Here is a 25,169-nt window from a genome sequence, read left to right as displayed (position 1 = left end):
AATATAAATAATGATAGTACCGTCATCTAAGAGTTGGGGTAAGGATGGAATGAGTTAGTACATGTAGGGTGCTTAGAATAGTAAGTGATACTTAGTGCTCAGTAAGTGTTAGCTTTTATTTTGAAATATGTTAGAAATACTAGGTTAAAGTGTAGTTTGGTTTACTTACGTAAGCTTTCTGGAAAAACATAAGGCATAGTTCATAATTTGGCTAAGTTGTTACTGCTGAACATCCAAAATTTTTCTTAAAACACTCATTTCTAACTTTTTTGGCCACATTTTTTTTGTGTCACATTTGTAACAATTCTGTGGATTATGGCTTTTATAAAGTTGACATACTATCCTCAAGGTAACATCTTATTGATATTATATTTATGTAATAGCAAATATATATTTTATTTTCTGGTCATTACATGTGATTGACTTTTTAACATTATTCATTTTATACTGCTAAAGGAAGGGAAAGCAAATTTAAGTGAGATTTGTATTTCTTGAAATATTTTGAGAATGGTTTTTGGTAGGGTCATTGAGACAGGTGAAATTTCCTGATTCAAGAAACAGGGTTTGGTAAAAATGTTAATCCTGTAGACTCTCCCCAACCCCCCCCCCCTTTTTTTTAAGAAAACACTTATGAAGCACCTAGTGTACTTCTGATTTTGTGACTATAAAGGGAAGAGTGATGTTAACTTGCTACTTACTGTGGTAATATCTAAAATATTGCTTGCAACTAAATGGATAAAGAGCATAATGTTTTCAAAAGGTCTTCTGTTAAGATGTTTACATAAATACTTTTTTCCTCTGCATTTTAAAGAATTACAGAATAAAATGGAGCAAGTATGAGAAAGTGAAGGAATGTATCAGTTATTTATTTGCTTGTTTTTGAGGGGCAAGCAACAGATAATTAAAGGTGAAAGTGAAATGCCAAAAAGTGTTCAGTGGAGTGTTTATAAAGTTATAGTTTCAAATGATGTGTATTCACTGATAGAGGCTACAGTGATGTGATCTCGTTAGAGAATATCCATAACAAGTCTAAGATTTGCACAGACTGATCACTTCCCATAACCCCTTCAGTCATGATAACTTTCAAATTAACAGTTCTGATGCATTGAACCCATTCTTTAGACTTACTTAAAATTCAAAAAAGCGTATTTCAGAAAAATGCTGACTAATCAATTTTCACATCTCTGATGGTTAAAACATTGATGGTGTCAGAGCTTATCAGGTCACATTAAAAATTGTATTTTCAGATAGTTTCTGGGGTTGTCTTGATTTCCTTGCTTTGCCAGGTTTAGGGTCAGAGTAGTCACCTTCACTTGTTTGAGATGATGAGTTTTACATATTTTCTGTGTAAAATATTGCATACTAATTGCTTTCCCCCAAGTATTGTAACATTCTTTTTTTAAAAAATCCAACAATCATGATATTTTAAATTTTTTTCTAGATTTGTTGATCTACAGAATGCTTCGATCCCCAGATTTTTATAGGATCTCTAAAAATTTTCTTTCATGCTGGTTGGAATCTGGCATATTTAATTTGGGTGTCTTGCCAAAAAAAATACATGCTACTGCAGAAAGATCTAATGAATATGAAGCCCAGGAGCAAACAGATCAAACTGAAACTCAGGAATTACACAGATCTCAAGACAGAGATTCTCAAGCGATGACTAAATTACATGTTCCAGTAATGGTGGATGAAGTCATTCGTTGTTTGGCACCACAAAAAGGGCAGGTAAGTTGATTAGTTATTTTATTTTCTAACACTTTTTTATTGTTAGGTTGTTTTATTCTTTTATTGTTAAGTTGAATTCACTTAATATTCACAATTTTAAGGTGTGCAATTCAGTGATTTTTAGCATATTCACAAGGTTGTACAATCATCACCACTAACACACACTATCATCTCCCTAGTAGGACACCCCATACCCATTAGCGTTCACTCCTCTTTGACCCCCTTCTCCTTGCCCCTGACAACCACTAATCTATTTTTTACCTAGATAGAGTTGCCTAATCCGGACATTTCATATCAATGAATTTATACATTGTGACCTTTTGTACCTGCCTTCTTTCACTTGGTATGTTTTCAAGATTCATCCATGTTGTAGCATGTATCTTACATCATTTCTTTTTATTCCTCAATCATTCCATTGCATGGATATGGCATTTTTAAAATCCATTTATCAATTTATGAGATTTAGATTTCCACTTTTGGGCTACTGTGAATAATGCTGCTATGAACATTCATATATAAATTTTTGTGTGGACGTGTTTTCAGTTCTCTTGGGCATGTACCTAGGAGTGGAATTGCTGGGTCATATGGTAACTCTATGCTTAACTTTTTGAGGATCTGCCAGATTGTTTTCCAGAATTGATTAGTTTTATCAATTAACAGTTTTAAGAGGAAAAGAACATTATGCTGGCTGAGTGGTTATGGTATGAAAGCCAAATTCTACTATAGCTTGTTGAGAATTTTGGTATCTTTTTAGGAATAACTAAAGACAAAGGTAAGGGTCTGAATTCCTGTTCCCTGTTTTCTTAGGCTTAGTTTTCAACTACCCTGCTGTCTTATTCAGAGTTCTCCAGAGAAACAGGACCAATAGAATGTGTATGGTGTGTGTATGAGTATAAAAAGAGAGAGAGATTGGTTGATTGATTATATAGGGTTGGTAAATTCAAAATCTACTCAGTAGACTGGTAGGCTAGAGACCTAGGTAAGATTTGTAGTTTGAGTCCAAAGGTGGTCTGCCTGCAGAATTCCTCCTTGTTCCAAGGAGGTCAGTGTTTGTTCCAGCAAGGCTTTCCGTTGATTAGATGAAGCCCACCCTTGTTTTGGATGGTAATCTGCTTTACTCAGTTTAGCAATTTAAATGTTAATCTTATCTAAAAAATACCTTCACAGAAACATGCAGAATGGTGTTTGCCCAGACATCTGGGTACCTGTGATCCAGCCAAGTTGACACATAAAATTAACCATCACACTTGCCTTATTTATAGTGCTGCTGATTGGATTATATAGATCAGATATGAAAATCTTTAAAATCAATACAGAGATTGCAAAAATCTTAGGTAATACAATATCCAAAAAGAAAAAGCAAGAATCTTTCTGAAAATTAATCACATTTACAAAAGGAAAAGAAACCTCTATCATAGTACATTTTCTTTTAATATCTGTTTATAACTTTGTGCTGATAATAATCAGCATACAGACTTCAGAACTATGGTCTCTTTTCTAGAAGCTACTATTATTATTTAAAAAGTTATTTTCATTTTAAAAGTCACACCTTACTTCTTTTTCCAATATACAGTGCCTTAATTGTTAAGAGTAAAGATTCAATAACAGGGCTGTCTAGGTTTGAATCCATTGTGTAACATGCATGGGTGTGTGAACAATCCTCCCCCATCCCACCTCCCCACACAGCTCTTAAGAAACCATCAGTAATAGGACTTAGGTGGCTTCATCATAAAAATATTCTGTTTACCTTATCCTCAGACAGTATATATATAATGAAATAAATCCAATGTTCTTAAATGAGAATGTGTGTATGAAGCATCTGGCTAAATGCTGTCACATAGTAGGGACTCCAAAATACACATTAAAATGTAAGTTAAAAAATTAAATTGGATAAAACTGCCTGTTAAATATGACTTCATCTAAATGAAATTCTCTTCATTTTCTTTAAAGACTCAGAGGGCAAGGATAGCAGTTAATACTCATACCTAAATACGAGTAAAAAATATTTATAAATATATGATACATTAGAGGTATATGTGAAGAGGGAAAGGGCAGTTATTAAAAGAGTAGAACTGAATTCTATACTTGAATTTGATCTCTGGAGCCAGAAACCAAAGCTTATTGTATAAATTTGCTGAACCCTAGTATCAAAAACCAAATATTTATTTTGCATTAACCCATGAAGTAGAAAAACAACCAAACAAAAATAAACCCCTTAAGTCTCCTTCTAATTCAGTATTGGATCTGCCTTTTTCAAAAACCAAGTGGAGTAAAATTAGGCAGTTCTACAACTTAACCTACCCGGCTGTTTCATTCTGTTCAAGTTCCTGACAAATGTAATCTTGATTTATTTTGACATTCCCTTGTTCTGATTTAAGTTGGTTTTCTAGTAACTTTTTATAGAAAGTTTAATTTTGTGAATGTTACTTCTGAAAATTTTAATGTGAGGTACATTTAGAGCCATTGTTATTTCTCTCCTTTTCTGCTGTCTGGCAGACAGCTTTATTCACTATTCCCTTAATCTTCAAGTAATAAAGAACTAGTGACAGTCCTTGGACAGGAAAGGTCTTCATTTCTTCCAAAATCCATTATTTGCTTCTTTTCTTCCTAAGCCTTTTCCCAAAAATCATTTTCCTTTGCAAACTATGAGTCATACATCCACTTGTATCAATCACCCACTTAATTACTGTTTTTCATATCACCTTCAGTGATGAATTTACAAATGAAACTTTTGATCATGACAGGAACTTTAAAAAATACCTAAATGTATTTTTGAGTGAGACCTTGGTCATTTAATAATTATTTCCTTTTCTTTCATATTTAAAAGGTGCTTACCTAAAGAAAGTAATTGATTTTGGGATGTTTTTCTGCATCATAGCCAATTCACTGCATATTAATTTAGTTTTACAAATACAGGCAAAGTATTTATGAGTTTGAATTTAAAAGAAAAAAGTTCCTATCTTCCTCTTCCTTGGGAGGTACAGAAGAAATTAAATAAATTATAATTCTCCTTGTCCAGTTTTCATTATTTTATATTCTAGGTGAGTAACTTTTTAGACAGAAGTATTACTTGTTCTAAAAACACTTTTCTTGGCTCTTGGAGATGTTTTAGTATAGGCTATGTTGGTCAATTTCTTGTTCCTAATTTCTGAAAGCTGGAGAAAATAAACATAATCCTGCCTAGTTGAGGATGGTAGCAGTTTGGGAGATAGAGAAGACTTGGTATTCTTTGCCCAATAGTATTGCCAATGTAGTTTGGTGCTTCACAGTTTCTGTAAGAGTGGTAAGTTATGAGGGACGTGATGGTCATGCAAGGACAAATACCAGTACTGTGTCATTTTTTACAGGTAGCTTATCATAGCTGTGCCTCAGAGTTCTCATCTGTAAAATGAGGAAATACAACCTATCTTATATGGTCACTATGAGGGTTAAATGAATTCATTTATGTAAATTGCTTAGAATGATGTCGCCTAAGTAGTATGAGCCCAATAAACATTAGTTGTTGTTATTGTGGGTGTAGGATGGGTCAGCATTGGGGGATAGATATAGTAAAATTCAGGAGAAAATGCCAGGAGACAGCAAAGGTGGAAATAAAAGTTCCACCAAAGATGGAACCGACATGTTTAGAACTGAAACAGTACTGTTTTCTCTTCCTGAACTTTCCTCATTGCCATTCTTCAGGTCTTGAGTCAAATTTTACTTTCTCAGGGAAGCTTTTTCTGAGCCTCCGGAGGAGGCCAATCTCCCTTCGTAGAGTCATATACTTTTCTTTCATAGCACTTATAATAATTTATAATTATAATTTTTAATGAGATTATTTATTCAATGGACATCTCTCCTTGAAGACTGCCCTCCACGGAGTCATGCTTATTTTTTTTTTTTTACCGTTATATCATTATATCTCCTGTGCCTAGCACAAGGCCTGTAACATGGTGTGTTTGCAATTTTTAAGAGAATGAGTAAAAGCCAAAGTAAACTGGAGGATAGATGTAAGTCACAGGTAAAAGGAATTTCCCTTGGGTACTGAGGTAGCTTCTCAAGCTTGAGACTTTTATATGATTCCAGCCTCTGTGGCTCAGTCCGTTGAAGTAACTGGAGAAACCTTGTAAAGGAATAGATATGAGGGCTGAGAGAATGAGCTAGTATCTAATTGATGCAAAATTGATTGCGATAAATATCAGGCTAAGAATATTCTAACCATTCAAAATAAGTATTTTACCTATTTTGGTATTCTAACATTTAATATTAATTTCATAATTACTTGGTTCACCAAAGTTGTCATGGTACAAGATATGATAATTTTCTTTATAAAAAAATTGTTGTGTTCTATATAATGGATTTTTCTTAAGATCAGTAGCAGTATTTCACTTGTTTCACTTTAAATCTTTATAATCTTTAAATAGAGAATAAACATCAAAAAGAAAATCCTGGGACTAAAGGTTTACTCTCTCTAAATATTAAAGGCTGATCAATCACAGAAAGGAGGAGTTTATTTTGTTTGACCTCAAATTATTGTAAAAGTTAGGAACTTTTATAAGAGACAGGACCAGTACTATAGCACATGTAGGGAGATGCATGTTTTTTTCTGAAGAAAGAACATTTTAAATGTCAGATGGAATGGACTGTGTTAAGATGTAGTGTTTCCTCTCCTTTATTTTTTTAACATATAGCTTTCTTAGAGGCAATTTTTTTTTTTACATTAAATTCTACCATTGTTTATTTGAAAAATATTTCTATCTTAAAACCTCATGTAGCTAGTTAAGTGACCTTTGTATCAAAGTATCTTCAAGAGTGATATTTCCAGTGTAGTGCTGGTAAATATTTAACACTTGGTCTGTGGGTCAAGATAGGGTATGGATTTAAAAAAAATGAAAACCCTGAATAATTTTGTTTGCTAATTTCCATGAAATACAAATTCCTACCATGGCCCATTTCAAGCTTTTAACCTGGTGTCACTGAATGTAGCATTAGGAAGAAATATGTATAGTTGGCTCTCTCCAGCTGTTGTGAATAACACTGGTTATGACTCATGATTGATGCCATTAGATATCTGTGAATTATATAATGGAAAGAATTTTGCCTGACAATTATGAAAATTAGTACAGTCTGTAAATTTTTCCTTTGGCTTATTTGATGTTCCCTAGTTAAGGCCTGTGTTTTATGTTTTTCTATCCTGGAAGGTACCATGGAGTAGCCATGGAATATTGTTTCTCATACACTTTTTTTTAACAGTGGCATTCCTTTTTTCCGTCTCTAATAAACAATCCATCCAAAATATAAAACAGATAAAACCAGTATTGTATAAATTTGTTTATATAATTTACTTGTTGTAAAGTCCATTATGCATTACAGAACAGTGAAGTATTTTGTTGAATTAAAAACTTTGAAATCAACATCATTGTCCTTAAAAAAATTTTTTTTCCTGGAATCTCAGCTTAATTTTTAATTAAATAGAGCTAGTAAGAGAATTTTTAATTAAATTTAAAAGGGCATTTTAGTAATAAATATATTAAAGGCTCAATATAACAAGAAGAGAAAGCAATTATAATTATTTATATATACATCTAATATGAGACCATCAAAATATATGAAGCAAACCTGACAAAATTGACAGGAGAAAGAGATAATGCTACAATAATAGTTAGAAACTTCAGTACCCCACTCACAATAGTCTGTAGAACAACCAGATAGAATATAAATAAGAAAATAGAGGACTTCACACATTAAACCAACTAGATGTAACAGACATGTACAGAACACTGTAGCTACACATGGGATATTTTCCAAGACAGACTGTATGTTAGGTTATAAATTAAGTCTCAATAGATTTTAAAACATAGATTATCATACAAAGTATCTCCTTTGGTCGCAGTGGGATGAAGTTAGAAATCAATAACAGAACAAAGTCTGGAAAATTCATGAATTTTTGGAAATTAAATAGCACTCTTAAACAACCAGTGGATTAAAGAAGAAATCACAAGGGAGATTAGAAAATACTTACAGACAAATTAAAACAAAAACAAAACATACCAAAGCTAATGGCACAGAGTGAAAGATGTGCTAAGGGAGAAATTTATAGCTACAAATGCTTACATTCAAAAAAGAAAGCTCTCAAATCAGCAACCTAAAATCATAAAGATTAGAGCAGAGATAAGTTAAATAGAAAATAGAAAAACAATAGGGAAATCAATACAACCAAATTGAAGGGATCAACAGAATTGACAATCTGAGCTCAATGAATTAAGAGAAAACAGAGAGAAGACTCAAATTGCTAAATTGAAAATGGGGCATAACTATCAACTCTACAGCAATAGAATCATATAGGATCATATGAGAGTACTATGAACAGTTGTATGCCAACAAATTGGATAACCTAGATTAAATGGATGAATTCTTAGAAACACAAAACCTACAAAAATATATCATGCAGAAATAGAAAATCTGAATAGACTTGTAACTAGTAAGGAGATTAAGTCAGTAATAAAAATCTCTCAATAAAGAAAAGCCCCAGACCTGATGGCTTCATTGGTGAATTCTACTAAACATTTAACAGAGAATTAATATCAGTTCTTCTCAGACTTTTCCAAAAAACAAGAGGAGGGAACGCTTTCTAACGTATTCTGTAAGGCCAGCATTTTCTTGATACCAAAACCAAAGGCACTACAAGAAAAGTTCAGACCAATATCTTGTATAAAGACTGACACGAAAATCCTCAACAAATACTAGCAAACAGAATTCAGCAGCACATTAAAAGAAATAAGACACCATGGCCAAGTGGGATTTATTCCTGGAATGCAAGGATAGTTCAACATACAAAATTTTATCAGTGTAATATGCCACATCAACAAAATGAAGGGGAAGAAAACCCCATATGATGATCTTAATTGACGCAGAAAAAGCCTTTTGATAAAATCCTTGAAAAATCTAAACCTGGAGGGCTCATACTTCCTCAGTTCAAAACTTACTATAGAAGTACAGTAATCAAAAGAGTGTGGTACTAGCATGAAGTCAGACACATAACCCAATGGAATAGAAAAGACAGCCCAGAAATAAATTCTTGCATAAATGGTTGAATGATTTTTGACAGGGGTGTCAAGACCAGTCAATAGGGAAAGGACAGTCTTTTCAACAAATGGTGCTAAGAAACTGGATATTCACACACAAAAGAATGAAACTGGACCCTTACCTAACGCTACATAAAAAATTAACTCAAAATGAAAAAAATTAACTCAAAATGGACGAAAGATCGAAATATAACACCTAAAACTATAGCACTATTAGTAGAAAGCATAGGACGAAAGCTTCACAACATTGGATTTGGTAGTGATTTCTTAGATACACACTAAAGGACAGGTTGCAAAAGAGAAAAATAGGTAAATTATACTTCATGAAAATTTTAAAAATTTGTGGGTCAAAAGATAGGGTTAAAAAGGTGACTCACAGAATGGGGGAAAATATTTACAAATCATACATGTGATAAGGATTTAATATCCAGAATATATAGAGAACTTAAAATTCAAAACAAACCTGATTCAAAAATGGGCAAAGGACTTGAATAGACATTTCTCCAAAGAAGATATACAAATGGCCAATAAGCATATAAAACCCTTTTCAACATCACTAATCATTAAGGAAATGCAAATCAAAACCACAATGGGATACCACCCCATGCCCATTAGAATGTCTACTATCCAAAAAATCAGAAAACTGTGTTGGTGAGGATATGGAGGAATTAGAACTCATACTTTCTTGGTGGGAACGTAAAATGGTATAGCAACTGTGAAAAGCAATATGGTGGTTCCTCAAAAAATTTAAAATTCATTATTACTCTATGATCCAGCAATTCCACTTCTGGATATATTCTTAAAAGAATTGAAAGAAAGGTCTTGAAGTGATATTTGTACACCCATGTTTATAGCAACATTATTCACAATAGCTAGAACATGGAATTAGCCCAACTGTTCACAGATGTATGAAGAGAAGCAAAATGTGGCATGTACATAAAATGGGGTATTATTCAACCTTAAGAAGGAAGGAAGTTCTGCAATATGCTACAGCATACATTAACCTTGAAGACATTTTCCTAAGTGAAATAAGCCAGTCACAAAGACATATACTGTATGATTCCACTTACATGAGGTATTTAGTGTGGTCAAAATCAGAGACAGAAGGTAGAGTGGTGGTTGCCAAGGGTTTGGGGAGAGGGGCATGGGGAGTTATTGTTTAATTGGTATAGTGTTTAAGTTTGAAAAGATAAAATGAGTTATATAAATGGATGGTAGTGATGGCTATATATAATATGATGAATATATTTAATCCCTACCACTGAAATGTACACTTAAAAATGGTTAAGATGATAAGTTTATGTTACATGCATTGTGTATTTTAATTAACACAATAAAAATTTTGTTTTAAAAAAGAGCAAGTTGCCATTTTGAAGAAAACACATTTCTTTTTAATATTTATTTATGTTTTCTAGAAGTAGGTGATTATTTTATAATTATATGCAAACATTTAAGTAAAATAAATACTTTTGCTTTTATTTTACTATTGCAGATTCTTTCCTGCAGATTTTTTCTATGTGTACTTCTAAAGGATGTCTTTAATATATATTTAAAAATCCAACTGGTATTAGATTTAATGATTAGCTTTGTGTTTATTATATGCAATATTTTATTAGTACCATATTTATTTTATCTGTTATCTGATATCTCAGCTATTAGTAGCATTTTAAGTAGCCTGCACTACCAGTGATGTGATGAACAGTTTACATTACTGTTGTTAAGGTATTTAAAATCTTTTTTAGGGAGTCAACAGTAGTAAACACAAAACTATTAGATAATTAAATATTGAATTCTTATATTTGATCATTTAATTAAAATTTTTTCTATCAAAGATTTTTGTTATAAAAATTACAGTTTATCAAAGCTCTAATAGGTATTAGTTAAACTCATCTTACTCAAAGTATCAAATTTCAAAATTCTTCTTTGATTTTGATGTGGGCCATATTGGAGTATGGATCCCACTGATAAATTTGATACATATTCTCTAATGAGAATGCGTATATTTAATATTATTTATAAATACTTGTTCATATTATGTTATAAGAAATGTGAAAAATGCAGAAATGAGTTTTCTGGTTTTTTTCAATTTTTATTTGGCATGTATGAAAAAGTGAAGTCTAGCTAAATGAGCTACTCAGTCATGTCTGAAATGTTGCTTACTTTCTTTAACAATTTTTTAAGTTTTAGAAGTAAATGCATCATTTATAATTAAAAGGAAAATAACTTGTTATGCTTATTTTCCTGTGATGATGTGGTACTATTAAAATATTTATTTTACATATATATTTTATATGCATTTATGTAAATAAATATTTATAATTACATTAGTTTTTATATTGAAATCTTTAATAATTACGATGTATTTCCTGAATGTATATCTACCCTTTATAGTAAGTTTAGCTTCCATGAGAATATTCTTGCCTTTCCTCCAGTGAACTAATGCATTTTTATCACTGTGTACAATTTTCTTCATTATAAATAAAGGACATTGGATAGATGAGATCAGTAACTTAACTGATTCTCTTGCCTATCCAGTGGTTTTAAATTATTTTTTTATAATTTTTTATAATTTTATAATTTTAAATTATAATTTTAAAATATTTTTATAATAATTTTTTAATAATTTTTATAATTATAATTTTATAATCTTCTTTCTGGTCCAGAAGCTAAATCTTTACTGTATTTTTGCTATTAAAATATAAAAATTTAAGAATTTTTTGTTTTAAGTCTAACTTAAAAGGTAATTAGAAATTACAGCTTCCGGTTCAAATATAACCCCAAAATAAATGTGGTTCCATGGATGCAAAGATGATCTTCCATTTCAAAAAGTCAGACATATGTACTGAATTTTAAATTTATTTGAGCCATTCTTCTAGTTCAGTAGATAGAGACCCAGGAAGAAAACAAAGGTCAGTTCTGTAAGGGAAGCTCATAGGAAGAAAGAGAAGCGTTAGGTTTTTCTGTTCACAAAGCACATTTGCATGAGTCATCCTGAGTACTGGTTACTCTCTATTTAGGTCAGCACTAGTCCCTGATCAATAGTCTAATCATAGTTACTGCAAGTGGCTAGGTTCAGTGGTTTTGTCTTTTCCTATTGTTTTTCTGGGTTCCATATTATTTTTGTGAAAAGTGGTAGGAAATGTACCTTGACCTTGTGAGTTCTAATAACATTTTGTTTTACTTTTCTTCCACTACCTTCTCCTCATATATAACAAACTACTTAGCTGTAAGTAGCATACTTAAAACGTTATTTTATGATAAACCAAGTTGTGGAGCTTTGTGGTGACTCATCTTGTGACAATCTGTGAACTCTCTCTTTCTTCTTTTTTGTGGGTGCTAGTTTTTGTGTCCTTTGGTTGAAACAAATACCATTTACCAGGAGGTAATATGCATTTAAAGATTTTACTTACTTTGGTGAATATTGTTTCAGAAAGTATTTATATGCATTTTTAATAGCTGCTTACTTTCTTGTGTTGTATAAACTTTTTACTTGGTTTGAGTATTTAATATATGAGATATTGTTACATTGCATTGTGTGCTGATTTTAAGAATATATTATATCCTGGTCATATTCATTTGTTCTGTGTAGTATACAGTATTTTTCTATATTTATAATTAAATTTCCAGAAAAAATTCTTTCTTTTGTTATATATTTTTTTCTATTTGTAAAGCAAAATAAATTAACTCTGGATGAAGATTTTACTGTTTGCAAACCACTTTCATATATTATTGTCATTGCTTTTCATTAGTGCTGATCTCAGTAGCATTTTGTACAAAGTATCATGTTAAATGTAGAAATAGGAAGATGAAATACGTCTAGCGCTTCTGTTCTACTGGAACCACGTGGTAATAAATGATATTGGTTGGACTTGAATACTTCTAGCTAATCACCAGATTGTACGGTGTGCTTTTTTTCATCCACTGTTAGTATTAATTATTATATATCTAGTAGCCAGCCTACAAGATCTTAAGGGCCTGTATTAGACCCCTTAACACGTTAGCTCAGCCAGTTTGGCCTAATATCCCTAGAGTATAGATCACTAGCTTCCCAAGCACGCCAGGAGCTATGTCAGTGCATAGTCATTTGGAGCTTTTTGCTTTTGTTATCATAATACCCTGCAGAGGAGTCCTGGTCATCTCAATGGTTAGCTCACTGGGTTTTTCAGAGCTTGTTCCAAGATTGATCTTTCACTTTGACACTGAAATCTTCTATTTGTAAGGACAGGAGAAGAGGATGAGTTGCTCAAAGAAAGGTATAGGATAAATTGACTAGAGCCATCAGGTGTTTGAGGCTTAGAAATGAAGATGGAGAGAAAGGGTGCTGTCAAGAGAAGGAAACTATAAGAGATTGTTTTCAAGGAACAGTGTTAATACTAGAAAGGGAAACAGACTTAGTGAATTTCCATCTTCTCTATGCTTTCCCTTCTTTTCCAGCACCTCACTACCTTGTATCTCTTCTCCATGGTTTTGGTTCTACTTTTCCTTTGTAGCAGAAATCATGAAAGAGTTAAAGCAAATCCAGTCACCCACCTTCCCCTCCACCATTTAAAAAAGACTTATAAAGACTAACTTTTCTACCAGTACAGAATATTCTCACTAAGATGATTTCTTCTTTGAGCAATATCTTTTTTTAATAGAAAGGCTTGATTTTGCTCTAATTTTAAGTTAATTTTAAAATAGTAAACTACCTTAATGAATGAACATGAAACCAACTTTTCTTGCTAGGGACTACTTGAGAATTTAAATACAAAGTGAGATATTTCAGAAGGGAGAATTTAGATAACTGTGAGAGAGAAATGTTTTATAATGTTTTCTTGGGATAATATTTTCGTAACATCATGTTCATAATAGAAACTGCCCAGATTTTTCTAAAGTTAAATTTTCTCCTGAAGAGCCATTAGCTTAATTGAATAATTGATAACATACAAAATAAAATATTTTAATTCAGGACTTCTTCAAAGAAGTCTTAGAAATTCTTTGAGAAACTTGTATCAGGAATATTCAGTCAGTTCTTCTTAATGTGATTATGCCTTCTGAAAGCCAGGTGTGAGAAATAGTGTTAGTGACAAATTGTCCATTTCCTGTAAAATCTCTATGTGTAGATTAACACCATTTTGGTTCAATTATGCTGAATATATTATTTCCAAGCCTTCTGCAATTGGATAAAGATAAACAAGTATCAGTTTAAAACTGATTTTTTTGTTTGTTCATTTTTTTGTTTGTTTTCAGTATGTTCTGTTCTGATACATCTACGGTAACTGACTTTCCATAATTACTCATGGAACAAAAAATCCAAAAAGTTATTGTTTTTATAAATGATTAATGAATGAATTTTACTATTCTGAAGATGTAACCATACAAATCAAAATTTTGTTTGTTCATGACCAATTTAATCAATAAATATTTATTGACCATGCACTGGATATATCTTAATCCATTTGGGCTGCTATAACGAAGTACCATGGAGTGGGTAGTTTATGAACAACAGAAATTTATTTCTCACAGTCTGAAGGGTGTAAGTCCAGGATCATGGTCTCAGCATGGTCTGGTGAGTGCCCTCTTCCTGTTTCATAGCAGGTGCCTTCTTGCTGTGTCCTCACGTGATGGAAGGGCCTGGGGATCTCTGTGAGCCTCTTTTATAAGGAACGAGTCCCATTAATGAAGGCTCTATCTTCATGATTTAAGTACGTCCCAAAGGCCCCACTTCCTATACCATCACCTTTGGGGGTTAGGATTTCAACATATGAACTTTGAGTGGATACAGACATTCAGACCACAGAAGGGTACACATTTTTCTTCATTTGAAGAAACAATATGACCTGGCATGCTCCAAAAATAGCTTAGAGTTTCCTAAAGAAGGTAAGGGAAAGGCAGCCTGGATGACAGGATAAGTAACTAAGTTATGGTTAACAGAACTAATAGGAAATGAAAAATCAAAGGTAATCTATTTTATGGATGCTCGTTTTGCTGATACAGGAGCAAACTCTAATTGAGTTAATACTATATAATTATATCCACAAAGTAGGAGATTTTATGATATGAAAAGGCAGATATTTGTATTATGATATTAAAACCAAGATATTAATTTGCATTTTAAATAAGATTCAATACTGCATTCCTTTCTGGATCTTTATGTCAGTTTAGGATGTTAATCACAGTGTTGCAGGTCTCTGATACTTTTCACTGAACTTCTGTGATAATGGGGGAACAAGAATTAACTAGTTAAGTGAGAAAACAATAAACCGTTTTGAACACTTGTGTTTGATTTTGAGTTAGGATGATTGCATATTGCAGTTACTACTTAAAGTACTATAACTATTTTATTCATTTGTTTTGTTTTGTTTTGGGTTTTAGGTAAAAAGTCTTCTAAGTCTTTCCAAAATGTAACCTTACTTACCTTAGAGTATATTCAGCTAAATTAAAGTTTTCTTGATTGATTTAAGGTAGTAATTTTGAACGTCCATTCTTGTTCTGTACTATGTAACAGTGATTTTCTAAGTGCCTTAATTTCCCCCTTCCCTAAATCCCTACATGGCTATGTATTTCTGGGTACCTTTTTAATCTTTTCTCCTGGTGCTCATTTCTTAGTATGTGCTCTTCTAGCAAAGTCATCTCCGCTTAATTTTCCAATAGAGCTAATCTAAGCAAACTGAAGAGTTTAGTTGAAAGTAGCTAGTACATCTATTAAGTCAGAAAACCTGGAATACTCCTCCTTCAGATATCCACATGACTGGCTCCCTCACTTCTAATCTTTATCCAAATGACATGTTTTCAGAGACACCATCCCTGGATACCCTATGTAAAATTTCAACTAGCATCCTGCAATATTTGATAACCCCTTTCCTTGCTTTTTAATCTTTCTCCTTAGTACTTATCACTAACATGCTATGTATTTCATTTTCATCTTACTTCTTAACTGTCTGTTCCCCTCCCCCATACCCTGCCTCCGTGGCATCCTAGAATATAAGCTCCATGGAGTTTTTGTCTGTTTCTTTACAACTGTATCCTCAAAGCATAGAAGGTGCCCCATGAATATTTGCTGAAATAGTTATCAAATGGAGAAATGGAGAGAAAGTACTGGTAAGAGAGATATTAAGAAGATAGATATGGCAAGTGATTGGGTGAAGAGAAGAAAGGATAGGGAAAAGTGAAAAACACGACAGTGAGCTGTTAGGTCTGAGTTTCTGTGTGAAAATGAGATGATTTCCTCATTTAGTCAATAAATATTTATTGAGCTTCCACTGTAACAGGCGCCTGCTCTTGATGCTGAGGATACAGTGTAGAGCAGAACTGGACTTAGCCTCTGAGGAGCTTACTAAAATTTAGTGAAGGAGACAGGAATTTATCAAATAGTTGTCAAGGTGAATATGAAATTTCCACAGCTGTGAAAGAGAATAAATATTTGCATATGTGCATTTCCACATCCACAGATTAAACCAACTGTAAATCAAAATAATCAGAAAAATAAATTCCAGAAAGTTCCAAAAAGGAAATCTTGACTTTGTAGCTCATGGGCAACAGTTTACAAAACATTTACAACTAGTTACATGGCACGTACATTGTATTAGGTATTTAAGTAATCTAAAGATGATTTAAAAGTATAAGGGAGAATGTGCTTAGGTTATATGCAAAAACTATACCATTTGTTTTTTCCAGTTTTATTGAGATGTACAGCACTATATACATTTAAGGTGTACACTGTAATGGTTTGACCTATATCATGAAACAATAAGTTTAGTAAATATCCATCATCTCATATAGATTCAAAATTAAAGAAATGTAAAAAAATTTTTCCTTGTGATGAGAACTCAAGATTTATTTTCTTAATGATATAACATACAGCAGTGTTAATTATTTTTATTATGTTGTACATTACATCCCTAGTAGTTACTTATCTTACAACTGGAAGTTTGTACCTTTTGACTGCCTTTAGAGGTATAAATCTCCACCTCTCTCCCACCTCCCACCTCTGGTTACCACAAATCTAATCTCTTTCCCTATGAGTTTGTTTTGTTTATTTGTTTGTGTGTTCTTGAAGTATAATTGACCTGCATCACTATTTCAGTTCCTGTTAAACGACATAGTGATTCAGTATATCTATACACTTCGTAATGATCACTGTATGTCTAATTACCATCTGTCACCATACAAAGATACTACAATACTATATTATTGACCTATGCTGTACATTTCATCCCTGTGATTCATTTGTTTTGCAGCTGGAAGTTCGTACCTCTTGATCTCCCTCATCTATTTCTCTTCTTCCCCGAATTCCCTCCTCTCTGGCAATCACCTATTTGTTTTCTGTGTCTGTGACTCTGTTTCTATTTGGTTTTGTTTATTCATTTGTTTTTGTTTTTGTTTTTGTTTAGATTCCACATTTAAGTGAAATCATACAGTGTTTTTCTCTAAGTTATTTCACTTATCATTATACCCTCTAGGCCATCATGTTGCAAATAACAGGATTTCATTCTTTTATGGTTGAGTATTATTTCATTGTATGTATATACCACATCTTCTTTATCCGTTTATCTGTTGATGAGCACTTAAGTTGCTTCCATATCACAGCTATTGTAAATAATGCTGCAGTGAACATAGGGTAGATATATCTTTTCCAATTAGCATTTTTGTTTTCTTTGGATAAATACCCAGGAGTGGGATTGTTGGATCTTATGGTAGTTCTATTTTTAATTTTTTGAGGAATCTCCGTACTGTTTTCCATCGTGGCTGTACCATTTACATTTCCACCAACAGTGTATAAGGGTTTCCTTTTCTCTGTATCCTTGTCAACACTTACTTGTTATCTTTTTGATAACAGCCATTCTGACAGATGTGAAATGATAGCTCATTGTGGTTTTGATTTGCATTTCCTGATTATTAGTGACGTTAAGCATCTTTTCTTGTGCCTGTTGGCCATCTGTGTGTCTCTGAAAAAATGTTTTTTCAGATCCTCTGCCCATTTTTTAATTGGGTGGTTGTTGTTGTTGTTGTTGTTGATGATGTTGAGTTGTATGAGTTTTTTTGTATATCTTGGATATTAACTGCTTATTGGATATATCCTTTGCAAACATATTCTCCCATTCAATATATGGTCTTTTCATTTTGTTGATAGTTTTCTTTGCCTTGCAAAAGCTTTTTAGTTTGATGTAGTCCCATTTGTTTTTTCGCTTTTGTTTCCCTTGCCTGAGGAGACATAAAAAAAATATTGCTAAGGCTGATGTCAAAGAGCATAATTCCTGTGTTTTCTTCTAGAAGTTTATGGCTTCATGGTTATTTTTAACAATATTAATTATTCCAATTCATGAGCATGGTATGTCTTTACATCTGTTTGTGTCATCTTCAGCTTCTTTTCTCAGTGTTTTCTGAGTACGGTTCTTTTACCTCCTTAGTTAGATTTATGCCTAGGTATTTCATTCTTTCTGATGTGCTGGTAAATTGCATTGTTTTCTTAATTTAACTTTCTGATAGTATTTTGTCAGTGTATAGACACAGAACAGATTTCTATGTATTAATTTTGTATCCTGCAACTTTACTGAAGTCATTGATGAGTTGTACTAGTTTTTTGGTGGTGTTTTTAGCATTTTCTATGTATAGTATCATGTCATTTGCAAGCAGTGATGGTTTTATTTTTTCCTTTACAGTTTGAATTCTTTTTACTTCTTTTTCTTGTCTGATTGCTATGGCCAGGACTTCCAATGCTGTGTTGAATAAAAGTGGTAAGAGTAGGCATCCTTGTCCTATTTCTGACCTTAGAGGAAATGCTATCAACTTTTTACCATTGAGTGTGGTGTTAGCCGTGGGCTTGTCATATATGGCCTGCATTATGTTGAGTTATATTCCTTCTATATACCCACTTTGTTGAGAGTATTTTATCATAAATGAATGTTGAATTCACTTCAGATAGAAGAGAGAATATGTGTAAAGTTTTTATGCTGGGTGAGAGTATGATAAGAATGAAGGATTATAAATAAGCCACTGAATGAGCTAAAGATGCAAAGGGGAGGTGGTCAAAGATGAGGCTGGAGAGGGAGATGAAGGTCAGGGTTTAGGTTTGCCTTTTAAGAAGACTATTCTGTCTACACTATAAGGCTTTTGTCCTAACAGAAGATAATTAATGGTGATAGTTGTGAATTTGGAGAGGAATGGAAAGATTTGAGAGAGAGATTTAGGAGGCAAAAAATACAAGATGAAGCTGACATGAATTAAGTACCATTTTTATGTTAGACACTTTGTTAGGTTCTAGTAAAAGCCTGAAGTAGAAGAGCTCTCTGGAATAAAACATTCACACACACACACCCACACACACACACACACACACACAGCGCATGAGCGAGCGAGCACGCTTTGGGATAATAGTAAGGGGAACTTCCACCTGGGGCTTCACAGAGGAGAGGAATGCTTATATGCATCTTCAGAAATAACAAGGAATTTTCTAAATAGATAAGGAGAGGAAGGGAATTCTAGGAAGAGAGAACTATTTGTTCAAAGGCAGAAAGTCATGAGAAAGCAACATTTGTTCAAGAAAGCAAAAGTTCAGAACATGAGGGAGTTTGTAAGGCATGCTAATGATATGGGACTTTACCTTTTGGAGTTGGGGAGACTTGATACTTTCCTCTCTCTCAGTGCCCTGAGGTTTGTCAAGAAATCTTTAAAATTGAAGCTCACCTGGGATTAGAAATGGAAAAATGGATGATTGTGTTTGAAGAGGGGGCTTTCACTTGACATGTCCCCTAACAGAAATGAGAAACTGGAGGTAGGAACTAGATACGGTGATTGAATGTACCACACAGGTGACATTTAAACCTTTGAGAATAAATGTAATTGTCAAGGCAAAAAGAAGGAAACCTTGGATAATACTTATATTGAATATTTAAACTGTAAAAGAATTTGGAAGGTGGAAAAAGAAGGGATAAGAGAAGTGGCTAAATATGTGGAGTAAGTTGGAATATGAATGCTTGCCTCTTCTAATCTACTTCATTACTTTGGGCCCATTGGCCAAGGTCTTGAAGAAAAAGGTTGTTTTCCCTGCTCTGTGAATAGAGCAAATAAAACGTAAAAATGATTTTTAATACCTTCAATACCTGGACTGTTTTTCTTATTTAGGATTAACTCTTTCCTTGCTATAATTAAAAACATTTCATCCAAATTCTAAGACACCCACTTGGTAGTCCACAATATATGCATTATTATATTTCAACTAGAGATCTAAATGTTGTAAAGTGACTTTAGTTTATTTGAACTTTTCATTGCTGTTGTTTTATGTATAATAAACATTACCACGTAGATCCAACTAATCAAACTAACACTATTATTACTACTAATCCTGACAGATTTATTTACAAAAAAGAAAACTAAAGAAATTGCACAGGCAGTTCAAAGTCTGCTAGTTTGGAGATTACCCATCTCTGGTCAATTATTTGAATTTTGTTGTATTTCTTTTCATGTGTTTATGGCTTCAATGCCTTTGGCTAATGTTCAACCTATTAGTTGCCTTATTACCTTTCAGAGACTAGCCTGTGTTTAGTGTAAATTAAGTGGCAGGGAACACCCACTTGAGTTGTGAACATGATTTCTTAATTTTATCTTTCCTAATCTACTTGATGAATTATAATGTTCATACCTAATGGAAAAGAGGAAGGATCTTCTTGCATGTGAGTTTCCATTGAACGCTCTGCAGGCATTTTCTTATGGTAACTATTTTAACCAAGGCAAAAAACGCCCTTTTTTCATATTTATGTATTGATTGTATTAAATAGACCAAGTTAAAAAAAGAAAGAGTAGAAAAACAATTAACCAGGAATAATGTTTAATTTCTAGATGAATTCTAATTGAATGGATGTTGCTATTAGGTGCTTTATTCTACACTCATTGTCTATAAGAATATTTTAAATAAGTGTAAGTTAGCTTAAATTTACCTAATATTCAAAATTGAAAGTGATGTTTGATATTTAAGAAAGGCATTCAGAGAGTACAGTTTTTGTAAATGTATTGTCAGTTGCTAAACATTAACATAAAATGTGTATGCTTGCTATAAACATTTATTTTCAAGATTCTTAAAAATTGGACATTTTGTATGGTTTTCCCTCAAATAATATCAGTGCTAGAGACAGAAACGTTTTTCAATGGACATTTTATATGAATCTCTGGTTGTGGTTTTATTTTCTAGTATTTTGCATAAAAGTTCAAATGTGAGCAGAAACTATTCATTCCCTATTTTTATTTTTGCTTAATTTTGGGGATATGTGATTTCCTGTAAAAATGTGAGTGTAGATTCTCCTATAAATTTTCTGAGTTTTTTTGATTATTCAGATTTTATTGGTAAGGCTTTATTACTTTATTACCTTAAATGATTTGGGTGACCATCAACAGAATTTTTTAGACTGTAATTTAAAGTAGTACTAATGTTGTTTTGGAAGAGTACGAAAACATTAAATTGTGTGCACTATGTCAGTTAGCCTTTGATGGTTTTCTTTTTTGTTATGTTAATTTATTCTCAAGACTCAGAAATAAGGGATCTTTTCTATACTGTTTATTTACACAGCTGATCAGTGGACTTTAGGTCGACAGTTATCTTGAACATTTCAAATTGTTTAGATTTTCCCCCAGTTTTCATGACATTTTATATATTGATTTTGTTAGACTGCAGAAGAAAGGCACACTCATATAATTTGATACTTGTTTGTGTACTTTTTTTTTTTCTAACATAATGATGTCATATCAAATTACTTTTGGTTCTTTTGTATGCTCTAAAAGAACTTTAACAAATTCAATCTGATAAGTATTGAATGTTTTTTATGTGTCTGGCACTGTGTTGGGGGACAGCGAAGTTACCAGAATGGAAATTGTCATCTGACCTGGCCTCCATTTCATGTGTTACTGCTAAGTAATGATGCTGTCTTGGAAATGTCAGTTGATTGTCTAAGCCTTGGTTCCTAATAGGGAAAAGGAAGAGTTTGGAACTATATCCTCTTTAAGGGCTCTTATAAACTGTAACAGATTATTTGTAATTATCAGAGTTGATTTCATAAATGGCTGGATATCTTCTCTTTACCTTTCCAGAACCACTCTCTACCCTTCTCCATCATGGTATGTGTCCTGAGAGGCTGACCTTTACCAATTACATCATCTGATTCCCCTGCTCTTTGGCTTCTGGTTGAATTACACCAATGGGAGATACCAGGTGGAGATAGAGGGTGAGGGGGAAGTGAAGTCATGATACTTATCCACTGGTGCACTTCCTTGTGTTGCCTTGAGTTGGCTGCTTTCCTCTTCCGAAAGCCTTACCTCCTGTCAGGAGGCCCTCTCTATATAGCTAACCCTCTCTAGATATTGATAATCACTTACTCTTCTTGCCATTCAGGCTTAGGGATGGTAATGTCTCTTGCTGTTGCACGATCCTCTAGAACTGTGCACTATTCCCTGTTCTCTGTCCCCTAAACTCTGTCCACATCTTTGAAAATAGTCCCTTAATTAAACTATCATTCTCAGATTACCAAGTATGAATATGCCACCTTTTTTCCTTTCCAGAACTGACCGCACGCTTTTTCTCTTGGAATGACTTGTCATCAGTCTCTGTATTTTAAGGATATACTACCAATAAGTGTCATCAAGAGTCTCTATAAAATGAAAATATTCTGGAAGGGACTGCATGATAAGCTTTCTGACTAATATGCTAAATGTCAGTAGTTACAATTGTATGCTGCTTGTTATAGAGATGTGTGTATGTATGCGTGTGTGTGTCCCCTTTTCCTTGCTTTGTAATCAGATGAGAGTTCAACATTTTAAGTTATTTTCCAGATAGAAAATACCAGTAGGCTAGTTGGATCCAGATGCATGAAGTTTTTTCTTGTGGCAGTGGGGAATCTTTGAGGAGTTTTAAGATACAGAGTGACCTGGTTAAATTTCCATTTTTTATAGGCTACTCAGATGGCTACATGCTGGGTGAATTTGTAAGCAATGAGGATGATTTTTTTATATTCAGTTAAGATAATAAAAGATAATAGATATCTGAACATAAACAGCAATAATTAGTGTATTGAAGAAAGGAGTTGAAAAATCAGCAGTTGTGGCAGTGGATTGGATAAATGGAAAAAAGCTTAACCTTGCTGTCATTATTGTGTGAGTAACCAGATGGAGAGTGTTGCTGCTACACAATTTGGAGAATAATGGAAGAAGATCAGGTTTGGGGGAAGTTGATGAATTAAATTTTGAGTTTGTGTGTTTGAGATGCCTAAAGGACATCTAAGTGTTCCTGTCCAGAGGGCAGTTGATTGGAATGGTCTGAAGCAAGAAGGAGAAGAGCAGATTAGAAATAATAATTTAAGGAGTCTTCAGCAAGGCAGTACTGAAGCTAAAAAAAAGAATGAAGTCATTCAATTATTGCATGTAAAAAAATTGTGCACCACAGATGGGAACCCAGAGGAAACTAATGTTTTATGAATTTGGTAGAAGAAAATGACCCAAGGAAAGAAAGAGAAGGAATGGCTCTCTCTCTAAAGAATAGAGAGCCAGAAGACTTCTGGCTGCATGTAAGCCAAGGAAATAGAATTTTAAGACTCAAGCCATCAACAATGGCAAATGCGCTCGGATTTCAGAAAGATGGAGACTAGAAAATATTGTTTGGAGTTGACAGTTAAATGATTACCGTAGGGAGAGTAGTTTCAATAGAGTTATAGTTCATTGAATATCAGATTTCTGTATGGAAGGGACAGGAAGAGAGAGCAAGTATTAACTGATATGAAAAGAATCTGGATGAAGAAAGTAGGAGAGAATATGGAGAGTAGTATATCATGGGAGGGTTTTATGTGTGTATGTATGTATGTATGTATGTATGTATGTATGTGTCGGGGTAGGTGGGTAGGTAGCATCCTCCTTAATTTTATGAGGGTAAAGTAGGCCAGAATGAAAGTTTGAAGATATAGGAGAGGAGATGTCTGCTAAAAGCCAGAGGAGAGTCTTGGTTCAAGAGCACAGGTACAAGATAGGCCTTGAGTAGAAGAGAGTTATTTCCTCTTTTGAGGCTTGAAGATAGGATGGGTGTGACTGAAGATAAATTTGTGGGTAATGGGTCAAAAAAAATTGAGAGGAACCTAGTCTGAGTGCCTTTAATTTCAGGAAGAGATCAAAGACCATATTGTCTGTAAATCAGAAGGTTGTTTGAAGAGATTATTGAAGAGGGGTTTAAGGAGGTTGTTGAAAATTTAGAATAGTCGTTGAGAAATGAGGCAGTGTGGGATAGTGGTTAAGAGCATGGGATCTGGGACTCTTCTACTGATTAGTTGTGTGACCACAGGCAAATTACACTATTTTTCGGGGTCTCAATTTTCATCTAAAAATGGGGATACTTATAGTTTCTACCTCATTAGAATATTGTGAGGGTTAATAAATGTTTAGTGTGTGAAGTATGCCTGGTACAGAGAAAATAATCTATAGTTCTGATTATTGATATTTTTCAAGTGTTGATATATGCTTGAATTATGAGAGATGAAGTGAACAAGTAGTATGGTTGGGGGAGGGAGAGATAGAGAACAAGAACGTTAAGGGGATGTTCATGTGTGAGAAGTGAAGTAGTTGTGGTCAAAGAATATTTGAATTTAAAATTTCGGTTAGAACATGTTGGGCCAATGAAAAGGTTTAGCAGCTGACTGTGAGAGGTGAAGGTCATTGGATTTGAGATGGACATATTATCGAAATATCAGAGGTTTGTACTTACAGGCAGAATGACGGAATGCAAATCTGCACATGCAGGCCAACAAAGAGGTATTATTGTATTGACCACTTAAATATGGCAAATGGTATTGTTGAACATGACTTGATTTTCTGAAATGGAGAGCTATTCTTGGTACAGTTTCTCTCAATGTATACAATAGTTGCATTCCTGGAAATTCAGTATATATTCAATCCTTATAAAAAGTACTGAATGAGATAAAAATTTGGTTTCAGGCTCAGATCATTGTTCTCCTTCTCCCCCCTCCCCTTGGGGAACTGTGTGTTATGTAGAGTATAGGTTATATTGAAGCACTGTGCTGTGTACTGCAGGGCATGCAGCATTCCTGTACCTCACATGTTAAATGCTGGTGACATCCTCCAATTCTTTTTTATAGCCTGAATAGAATTTCTCAATGCTCCCATTGAGCACCACTGCATTAGGGCAAAGAAGACACAGTAGCATGTGGATTAGACCCAAGGAAAAGGGTCCTGATTTGCACAGTGATCTAGTCTGATAGGGAAGTGAAGCAGGGAATTACTTGGCAAAAACAAAACAAACAAACAAACAAACAAAAAACCTGTAAAATCCTGATATAAAATTGCAATGGTGCAAAGTAATAAAGTTTTCTTACAGTCTCACCCTCTGTCCTCATTACCTCCTTCCACCAA

The 25,169-nt window shown here is 33.4% G+C and overlaps 1 protein-coding gene across 5 annotated transcripts in view; it reads left to right on the top strand.

Annotated features, from left to right (window-relative positions):
• The window catches only part of METTL15 (methyltransferase 15, mitochondrial 12S rRNA N4-cytidine), a 201,026-nt gene that overhangs the window by 3,643 nt on the left and 172,214 nt on the right, over window positions 1–25,169 (top strand). For all 5 annotated transcript variants that reach the window (XM_064492485.1, XM_011000303.3, XM_064492484.1 and 2 more), the window contains one exon: window positions 1,442–1,728. In XM_064492485.1, coding sequence (XP_064348555.1) covers window positions 1,459–1,728 — 270 coding nt within the window. In that variant the 5' untranslated portion in view covers window positions 1,442–1,458. The remainder of the gene's footprint in view (window positions 1–1,441; window positions 1,729–25,169) is intronic.

Source organism: Camelus dromedarius, chromosome 12, assembly GCF_036321535.1.
Source record: "Camelus dromedarius isolate mCamDro1 chromosome 12, mCamDro1.pat, whole genome shotgun sequence".
Taxonomy (NCBI): domain Eukaryota; kingdom Metazoa; phylum Chordata; class Mammalia; order Artiodactyla; family Camelidae; genus Camelus; species Camelus dromedarius.
The sequence above is the reverse complement of the archived record's forward strand: the minus strand, read 5'-3'. Positions and strand labels throughout refer to the sequence as shown.